Here is a 9938-nt window from a genome sequence, read left to right as displayed (position 1 = left end):
CCCTCCTCCAGACAGAAACTCAGGGAGCATCTAGGGACACTGAGGGTCTGGGAAGTGTCTGCATATGACTTCCCAGATGGGTCAGGTGGATACAGGCAGGGCACCCACAGCATCTGCTTCAGCGGGTGATGAATTTGAAGTGTCTGGCTGAGTGGTCCAGTGGTTAAGAATCCACCTTGCAATGCAGAGGACTCAGTTCCATTCCTGGTCAAGATCCCACCTGGTCAGGTGGCATAAGATCCCACATGCCGTGGGACACCAAAGCCAGAGCAGCACAACTAGAGAGAAGCTCATGCGCCCCAACTGTGTCGGGTGACCCGACACAGCCAAATAAAATAATTTTTAAAAATCAAGGGTCAGGAAAAAATCTAGAGGCAAGTATCAGAGGACACATTGGGGTTGTAGGCACTTAAAATCAGATCTCTGTGGCTTCCCTGGTGGCTCAGCGGTAAAGAATCCACCAGCAATGCAGGAGCTGCTGGAGATGTGAGTTTGGTCCCTGGGTAGGGAAGATCCCCTGGAGGAGGGCATGGCAACCCACGCCAGGATTCTTGCCAGGAGAACCCCATGGACAGAGGAGCCTGGAAGGCTACAGTCCATGGGGTCGCAGAGTCACACACGACTGAAGTGACTTAGCATGCATACACCTGCCCTCATCAGAGCCTGCAGAGTGCTGTGTGATGCGGCACCTTGTTCCTCTTTGACTGCAGCTCCTACGACTCTCCCCTGCTCGCTCTAATCAACCACATCGGCCTTCTTTCCTTTCTTCCAACACACCAAGCTCGTTCCTACCACCTGGCCTTTGCACTTGCTCTTTCCTCTGCCCGGGGTGCTCTCCTCAGGCTCTTCCCTCAGCCTTCAGTCTCAATGGAGATATTACATATTCACAGAGGCTTTCTCTGATGCTCTGGTTCACGTACCTCCTTCCCCACTTTCTCTCAGTTCTCTTATTTTTTTTCCTTCTCGCCTTTCCTCCTTCCCTTCCTTCTTCATTCCTTCCTTCATTAGCAAACATTTTTGGAGCACTTACCACCTGCTAGACAGCAACTTGGACACCGGACAGATAACAGCAAAACAAATGTGTCGTTTGACAGACAAGCTCCCAAGAGCTTGCCTTCATTTCAGAAATAAACAAGCATGGACTTCTCTGGTGGCTCAGTGCTTGAGAATCCACCTTCCAAGTCAGGGGACAAGGATTCGATCCCTGGTCGGGGAACTAAGAGCCCACATGCCTAGGAGCACCTAAGCCCACTTGCCGCAACTACAGAGGCCAGTAAAATACATAAATAAATAAATGAACAAGCAACAAATACCTGTTTGCAAAAGTGATACGTGAGGGACTAGGGAGGTGCTATGGGTGGAAACTAGGGAGAAGAACCAGCTTTACCTAGGCCATCAGGGGAGTTTCTGTTACTTTACCACACTTGTCATTGCAGTTTTGTTTCTTGTTTTTTTTTTTTTTTTTTTCCCATCTGTCTCTCCTACAAGGCCAGGAGTCCAAGGAACATGTTTCTCAGCACCCAGCATGGACCTAGCACAATATGTGGTCAATGAACTCTTGGGAAATGAATGGCTCAAGACTGGGAGGCAGTTACAAGCCAAGGGATGGATAGCACTCTCCAGGGAGGATTTGTGAAAGAGGAAGAGCCAGAGGCTTAGGAAGACCCAGGAGGGGAGCTTCAGAGAGGAAAGAATCTGGGGAAGGTGGTTTGTCCAAAGCCAAGGCAAAAACCTCACCTTTGGCTCTTGCCCTCACCACAGCTGTTCTCCTTGGCTGTTAGCCCCTCTTTGAGCTGGAAGGGCCTTTGGGGATCCATTGTTTCCAGCCTCAAACCCTAACTAACCCTGTAGTTAGAGCAGGAATCTAGGCCCCCTTCCTAGGGAACTGGGCTTACAAAGACCCCTGGGGTTTGGGGATTCAGATGCAGCCTGAACCTCTCTGCACCTAAGAACCCGTGGTCTCACCCTTCTCGCAGGGGCTTGGCTCCTGTGTCACCTCCTCCAGGAAGCCCTCCTTGACTTCCAAGCTGAGTTAGAAGCCTCTTTCTAGTTCGTACAGCTCCCAGTTTCCCTCAGTCAGTGCCCTGACCACCCTAAGTGCCATCTTCTGCCTAAAGGAGATGTTATAAGTCAATACTAGCATGAGAGAAGCTGAAATTTAATGCTCAGATCCAAAGGGTGGGAATAAATTGGCACTTTCGAATGGAGCCCCATCTCTGAGGGTCTTTTAAGAAAGGGGGTGGGACTGCCTTGGTGGTCAGGTGATTAAAACGGCACTTCCAATGCAGGGGGTGCAAGTTCGATCCCCGGTGGGGAAGCTAAGACTCCACATGCTGTGCAGTGTGGCCAAAAAGTAAAAGATTTTAAAAAATTATTAGAGGGGGAAATCTGGAGACCAGACAGGTGGCAAGGGTGAAGGGAGTGCGTACAGATTAAGCGCTTAGTTCGAGAATATAAGGAACTGATGGGTTGGGGGTTGGCAACAGGAAGGTTTGTTGGGGCTCTGCTTGAATTCCCGTCCCGGCTGGCTGGCCGCCATCTATACAATCCTACGCACGTGGCCGGCCTTTCCAGCCTCAGGCTCATCTGAAGGGCTGAGGCTGCAGGCCCGGCTCCCGCCACAAGGCGGCGGCCTAGAGCCCACGGCGGCCATAGCAGGACAACGGGCGGGACATCGCGAAGCCAGCCACTCCCGCGCAGAGACACAGCACCGACGTGACGTGGAATGTGTGTTTATGTAGGTAGAAAAAAGTGCACAGAACAGTGAGGGGCGGGGAGAGGGACGTCTTGGCCTGGTCTCGGATTCGTGGGAATTGCAAGGGCCCTCCTCCAGTCGGGGGGCTCCCTCAAGGCTGGGAACAAAGTGAGGGGCTCACGTGGGATCGGTCAGTGTACGGACCCACTTCGGGAGGCGTGTGGCCGTAAGGGTTCGCAGGGCCTTTTCTGAACTCGCCCACGAAGAACGTACAGTACCTTCGGGGCCGGTTCCTCCAGTGGGGTGGGGCCTCAAGAAGTCGGGCTGGTGGAGCCCCAAGCTCCAACAGCAAGGCCTTGAGGTCTGGAGAGCCCGATCTTTTGAGGGGGGGGGGGAGGGCGAGGTCTTTGGGGCTGCGCTCTCCCGGAGGGGCGACCCCGGCAGGGGGTCAGCCGAAGAGCTTGAGGAAGCAGGGCTGGCAATAGGGCTTGCCCGCGCGCTCCTGGAAGGAGCCCTTGGTGAGCGGGCGCAGGCAGAAGGTGCAGGTGAAGTGGTCCGGGTGGAAGCGGCGGCCCAGGGCCGACACGCATCGGCCGGTCACCGGGAGGCCACACGTGGCGCACAGAGACCCGCGCCGCGCGTGGAAATGGTTCTCGCAGAGCGGACGGCCCTCGTGCTCGAAAAAGCTGCCTCCCGAGAAGGGCGCGAAACATTCCTGGGGAAGGGCAACCGCGAAAGGATGGGTCAGCGCCAACCTCCAGACAAAATAACTCCCTTTTGGAGTTGAATAACCCCCAGAGACTTCCGCAGCCCCTCGCACCGCCAACAAGCATGAAACTCCGCCTCCCCAGGGGTCCCGCTCTGAAAAGTCCCGCCCCGACTCCTAGTCCCGCCCCCATCGGCCCCTGCCTCCAAGGCCCCGCCCCCCACATTTGCGCACCCGGCAGACGAAACAGTCCGGGTGCCAGAGCGCGCTGAGCGCCGAGATGTAGTTGTCCAGAATGGGGCCTTGGCAACCCTGGCAGCGCGGCGCGAACAGCTGCAGGAAGTCCCGGCGGCAGTAGGGGCGGCCCTCCCGCTCGTGGAAACCTAGGAGCGGGAACAGAGTAAGGAGGAAGGAAAAGGGTGCGAGGTGGTACCGGGAGCCCACAAAGATCGGAGACTGGGGGGCCGGAAGCGGCGCAGTGAGAGGACGCAGTCGGTGGAGAGGGACAGGGTCTGGGTGGGGGCAGAGCGGGAGCGAGTGGGATGGGAATCCACAGGTGGGATAGGCCGGGGCCAGGAGAGAGCAGGAGAAAATTCAGGCCTCTGAGGATTTCGGAAGTCCTAGTGGGCGGGCCCAAAGGGAGCGGGGCTGGATCTCGAGCGGACCCGCGACTTTCAAGATGGGAGTCAAGCTCTCACCTTCATCTCCGAAGGGCTCCCCGCAACTAACGCAGCAGAAATGCTCCGGGTGCCAGTGGGTGCCCAAGGCAGTAACCATCTTCTGCGGGGAATGAAAGGGAACACTCAGCGTGCCTCCCCGCCCATTTCCTCTCCCCTTCCACCCTGAACCAATAAATGAGTGGCTTGAAGTATGACTTGAAGCTGCGGGAGACCCAAGCAGGAACTTGGGAATCAAAGAGCGCAGAGTCCGAAGAGATGAGGAAGAGAACGCTGGAAGCGGCTGGGATGGGGATGGGAAATGCCTAAGTGGATGAAGCTCCTCAGGTGAAACAGAGGCGGGGCTTGTGGTCCAGGCGGGGCTCACGTGTCGGATGGGTTGATTGCAGAGGCCACATCGCGGAGAGAAGCGCTCGAAGTAGCACTCAGGACAGAAGGGAGCTCCATCCTTCTCGAAGAAGCTGCTGCCTCCCAGGGCGGTGGAACAGCCGCCGCAAACGAAGTGCTCAGGATGCCAAGCACGGCCAAGCGCCGTCACGACCTGTGAGTTGGGGGTTGAGGCGTGAGTCAGAGTGGCCGTTGGGCTGCCAGATGCCCAGTGAGCCAAGGTTTATGTGGCACTTTTCACATCTTATCTCTGAGAAGTCAGGATGAAGTATCGAATGTCCAAGTCACTCAATCCCAAAGCGATGGAGATTTAAGCCGGCTTCCAGCACAGTACCTTGGGCCCACCATACGTTTTGTAGGTCACAAACATGTTATAATTTCTTTTAAAATTAGAAGAAAAAAATGAGCTAGAAGAAAATGACTTAATATATTAATGTATTCATCTTCACTCCAACAGTCATAAAATGCAATTTATATATTTTTTAATGGAGGAAGGGGCCCATGAAGGTGAAAGTGCTTAGAAAATTCATAATGTCACCCTGTTTTGCTGAGATTGGAAATTCTCAGCAAAATGGATGGCGGTAGGGCACTTTATCTAGCAGGAGGATCTAGATCAACCACTGGGCACAGTTGCTGATAACATCTGCTCAGTCAATAAGCCAAGAACTGGAGCTCCCAAACCAGACTGGTGGAGGAGAAACAGTCTTTGTGGGTCCCGAAGAGATGGTGGGTGGAGCCAATGAGGCTTTTGTGAAGATTAAATGAGATAGGGGACTTCCTCGGTGGTGCTGTGGATAAGAATCTGCCTGCCAATGTAGGGGACACAGGTTTGATCCCTGCTCCAGGAAGATCCCACATACCTCGGAGCAACTAAGCCTGAGCACCACAACGACTGAGCACATACTTTAAAGCCTATGAGCCTCAACTACTGAGCCCATGGGCTGCAACTACTGCAGTTCTTGTGCCTAGAGTTCTGCAACAAGAGAAGCTACCGCAATAAGAAGCTTGCGCACCACAACTAGACAGTAGCCCGAATCTCTGCAAGGAGAGAAAGCCCACACACAGCAATGAAGACCCAGTACAACCAGAAATGAAATAAATTGATTAATTAAAAAAATTACATGGGGGTTTGTAAAGGAGCTAGCATAATGGCTGGCACACAGTAGGACTAGAATAAATAAAACCTGGGTTGGAATTCTTACTCTGCCACTCACTTGCTGTCTGACTCGGAGCTTCAGTTTCCTCGTCCACAAAATATGAATAACAATAATACCCACTGGCTCCAAGTGAAATGGGTCTATAGGTCTCTGGGCTTCCCAGGTGGCGCTAGTGGTAAAGAACTTGTCTGCCAAAGCAGGAGATATAAGAGATGCAGGTTCAATTCCTGGGTGGGGAAGATCCCCTGGAGGAGGGCATGGCAACTCACTCCAGTACACTTGCTTGGAGAATCCCATGGACAGAGGAGCCTAGTGGGCTACAGTCCATAGGATCGCTAAGAGTTGGACATGACTGAAGTGACTTGGCACGCATGGGTCTCTGCCCCCTTACTCGCAGAGCTTCACTTACTTGCCCAGCAATGGGTTTATTGCAGGAGCCACAGAGGCCCTTGGCCTGGGTGGGAACGCCACGGCGGCTGAGGTCAGACTGAAGTAGCCCCAGCATGGTGTCCAGGCTGCCTTTGCTGGTGGGCCCTGTTGGGGAGGGGATGTCCTCATTCACGGAGCTTGGCAATGGTGGTGGGGTGGGCCCCGAGGCTGGAAGCTGCAGTAATGAGGACAGGAGAGTTGAGTCAGCAAGGCAGCACAGGTGAGAAGGTCTCAGATGGGTTGAGAGCCATAAATCCACAGTGGTCCACCCCCACTCCCTGAGTGACTCACATGGTTCTGGACACGGAAGTCAGAGAGTGAGGCCATCAGTCTATCTAGCTCCAGGGTGGCTGAGGTGGCTGAAGGCTTTGGGAGAACAGGGGAGGGGCTGGGAGGGCTGTGAAGAACACAACTTGTGTCAGCTCAGAGTCTCAGGGTAATGCTTCCTCCAATAACTCCAGTGTCCAGAACTGACCACCTTTTTCCCAACCCTACCAGCAATGCCAGACTCACGGGCTGGGCCTTTTCTTGTCCTCAGACTGGTCCTCCTTCTGCTCCCCTGCTGTCTCCTTGCTAGATGGGAACTGAGACATTATTTCATCTGCAGAGAGGAGAGAAGGGCACTGGGCCTGGGGCCATGCTCTAGCCTCCTTCCCAGTTAAGACTCACATCCCTTTAGCTGCTACCCTGGGAAGTCTATGGGCTTCCTTGGTGACTTGGACAGTAAAGAATCCGCCTGCAAGGCAGGAGACCCCGGTTCAATCCTTGGGTTGGGAATATCCCCTGGGAGAAGGGAATGGCTACCCCCCTTAGTCTCTGCCCAGCTCTGCCCTGCCCCCCATCCCATCAAGGCCTGTCCCAGTAACCCTGGTACCTGTTATGTTGAACTGAGTAGCATTAAGTTCCTGAAGCAACCTGTCTAGCTCACAGAGCCCCGTGCCCAAGACGCCGCAGGAAGAGGAGAATGGAGGGGTGGCAGGGGCTGCAGGCTTCGGGGACCGAGGCTTGCATACCGTGCTGGGAAAGAGGGTGGGAGCTTGGGTTCAGGGGTGGGGAATACAAGCCCGAGTCTCAATTGGCCACCCCATCCCCCCATACCCAGTCTTCTCACCTATACAGATGGTCCTTGTCCCCAGAGGCTCCTGAAGATTCCCCAGGCCCCATCTATAGAGAAGGACATGTGTGTGGGATGATACGCCTGTACTCTGCCCTACTCAGGCCTGGGTTTCCTTTCCTCTCACCAAACCTGGCCCGAGTGGTTGTCCCTCTCCCCAGCATCTGAGCTCACCTGTGTCAGAGGAGACGTGAGGGGCTCTGGGGGCCGCTCTTTTAGAGCCCCTGACCTTGGCATGTGTGAGGTTGTGGTCTCCAGGTCAGAAAGCAGGGCATCTGCAGGGAGAGGCCGTCAAGGTGAGAGGTTGAGAAGTCAAGGTTAAGGCAGAGACAGGGCCTTAAGAGATCAGAGAATAAGCGTTCTAGGTGGGCAGTACCTGAGGACAGAAGCCACTATTAAGAGTAGAGGTCAAGAATCAAGAAATACAAGGCAGACCATGGCAGAGATGTGGAAGGGCAGCAAGGACTATTTACGGTCACAACATCCCACGTGGCTCTTCCTAAGAGTCATTTACAAACTCATCTACCTGACTCTTTAATTCTCTGAATCTTCGGTAATGCAGTCAAAATTGGCTCTTCACTGGAGGCAAATTTGGCTCCACCCCAAATTGCTCAATTGGCTGTATTCCTGACACCTGCTTTCTGATTGGACCCTCTTTCTGCCACACCCCCTACACCTAAACAGGCCCCTCCCAGCCCTGGCCCACCTCCAGATGCCACTGGGCTCCGCCCTATGCACCTCATTGGTGAGTCTGGTGGGACCTGCTTTCTGATTGGTTTATTCTTCAGTACCCGAGCCCGTTACTCATTCTGAGCAGCACCCCCTACTGCAGGGTGCTGGAACGCCTTCTCTCCCACAGAGCGCACAGCCTTCGTGCCCCAGTTCCACGGGACAGGGAGGATGAGATGCGTGGGTCCTCCTCTCTGCCCCAAGTCGGAGGGACAGACAGCACCACCCCCAAAAACACACAACCCAACTTCCCCCCTCTCCATCCCCAGATCCAGAACCTTTGAACTCTTTACCTTCCAGATTTAAAGTCCCTGCCCCTTTACTCTGCATCCCTGAGCGCCTTGATGGAACCCTTGGCCTCTCCCTGGCATCTCAGCACCCATCTATTATCTTTACTTTCTGCCCCAAGGACCTGACCCTACCATACTAAAAGGCCCTTAACTCTTTCCTTCCCCAAACCCTAAGGCAAGCCCATTTTCTTCTCCAGAACTTACTGTCATAGTCTCCCTTCCCGACTACTTTCCCAGTCCCTGGACCCAAGGTCCTTTTAACTCCTCCCTTCCCAGAGCTCCTGAGCCCAGGCGTCCGCGGGCGCTGCACCTCCCTGCCCATCCGTTTGCAGCCAGCGACGGGGGAGCGAAGTGAAGGAAGAAGGGAGGGAGCGACCAGTCTGGCAAAGGCAGGAAGGGAGCGGCAGGAAGGGGGACGTGGAGTCGGAAAGGAGGCGCCGGCAGAGACCAGAAGCGAGAAGACCGGGAGGCAGGGATGGAGCGATGCCGGGAGTGCGAGGGGGCCCCAGGATGGGGAAGCGGGTCCAGGCAGTGGTGAGGGGCTTGGGGACAAGGGGACCCGGACCCCACTCACCCAGGTCCTCCATGACGGGGCGCGGGCAGACCGCGCGGGGCGAGCAGGGCGGGGGCCGTGTCCGGTGGGGGCGGGGGGCGGGGGACGTCCGGGAGCTGGAGGCCCAGCCGTGACCATGTAAGGAAGCCGGGACCCGCTGGGATAAGGCTGTTGGGGGGGGGGGGGAGAACGGGAGAACCCGGGGTGGGGGCCTGTAAGGGAGGGAGGGCCCCGGCCCACCCAGGCCCAGCCCGCCTGCCTGCTGCGCAGACGGCCACACCCCAGCCTTGGCCTCAGCTGCAGGGAGCCCCAGGCGGCCAGAGTCAGAGTAAGAGAAGCGGCTCCTCCAGGAAAAGCCCGGGATCCTCTGCTCAGGGAGACTCTTAGACTCAGACTGAGGCCCCCAAGCCCACCTGCCCCCATCCCCAAAGTTAGTACCTTGAGTCCTAGACAGAGCTTGTCTCCCACCCCCTACTATTCCCGGAGGATTGCTCTAGACAGAATTTTGGAGTTGGAGGCAGTGGTGATGTTCTAAGGATCTGTCAGGTCCCAGGTTCAGAAATCTTCCCTAAGAGACTGTGACAATGACATAAACAGAGGTCCCCAAAGGCACACAAACTGGATACAAAGAAATCTCTGAGACAGAGATGATGATCCCATCCACAGACTGTCAGCCATAGTTGGAAACAGACATACAGACACAGGTAAACAGAACCTGAGGCCCAAGTCCCATGCAGACTCAGGAGAAATGCTTCCAGGCAGCTAGACCTCAGCCAACTGTCCCCTGCACCGAGATGACCCAGACCTGTCCCCCAAGAGCCCTTTCCCAAGATACTGATGAATATAGAGAAGAAAGCAAGACACAGATTCTGGCCACAAAGGAACAAGAGGCTTCCCCTTGACTGAGAAATCAAGTTGGAAATGAGAAACTCTAGAGATAGGTGTGGGCGGACACAGCAGTGCTACAGACAGACTGTGGGTCTCAACTCAGACACAGGTCGAGAAGTGAGCACTGGAATGGCAACTCAGGGGCTTTTTAAAAAAATACTGATGCAGAGGGAGGGGGCTCCGCTGGGAAGGAGAGGACATATGTATCCTTATGGCTGATAAGCATTGTTATACAGCAGAAACCAACACAGCATTGTAAAGCAATTATCCACTAATTAAAAAGAAATTTAAAAAATACTGATGCCTAAGGCAC

General features: G+C 54.9%; 1 protein-coding gene across 2 annotated transcripts; it reads right to left on the bottom strand.

Moving 5' to 3' along the window:
- Positions 1-2716: 2716 nt before the first annotated feature.
- Positions 2717-8906, bottom strand: TGFB1I1 (transforming growth factor beta 1 induced transcript 1). Of its 2 annotated transcripts, none has more exons than XM_043914830.1 (11): positions 8759-8906; positions 7340-7440; positions 7163-7215; positions 6926-7068; positions 6565-6652; positions 6343-6448; positions 6032-6226; positions 4446-4619; positions 4100-4181; positions 3636-3784; positions 2717-3410 (listed from the first exon to the last, which is right to left on the bottom strand). In XM_043914830.1, exons 1-11 carry the CDS (start codon positions 8769-8771, stop codon positions 3144-3146), a joined length of 1371 nt encoding a protein of 456 aa, XP_043770765.1. In that variant the 5' UTR covers positions 8772-8906; the 3' UTR covers positions 2717-3143. The 2 variants fall into 2 exon arrangements, with proteins under 2 accessions (XP_043770765.1, XP_043770763.1); XM_043914828.1 differs by lacking the exon at positions 8759-8906 and adding an exon at positions 8389-8541.
- Between the last annotated feature and the right edge of the window lie 1032 nt (positions 8907-9938).

This window comes from Cervus elaphus, chromosome 10, assembly GCF_910594005.1.
Source record: "Cervus elaphus chromosome 10, mCerEla1.1, whole genome shotgun sequence".
Classification (NCBI taxonomy): Eukaryota; Metazoa; Chordata; class Mammalia; order Artiodactyla; family Cervidae; genus Cervus; species Cervus elaphus.
This window is presented reverse-complemented; position numbering and strand designations above follow the sequence as displayed.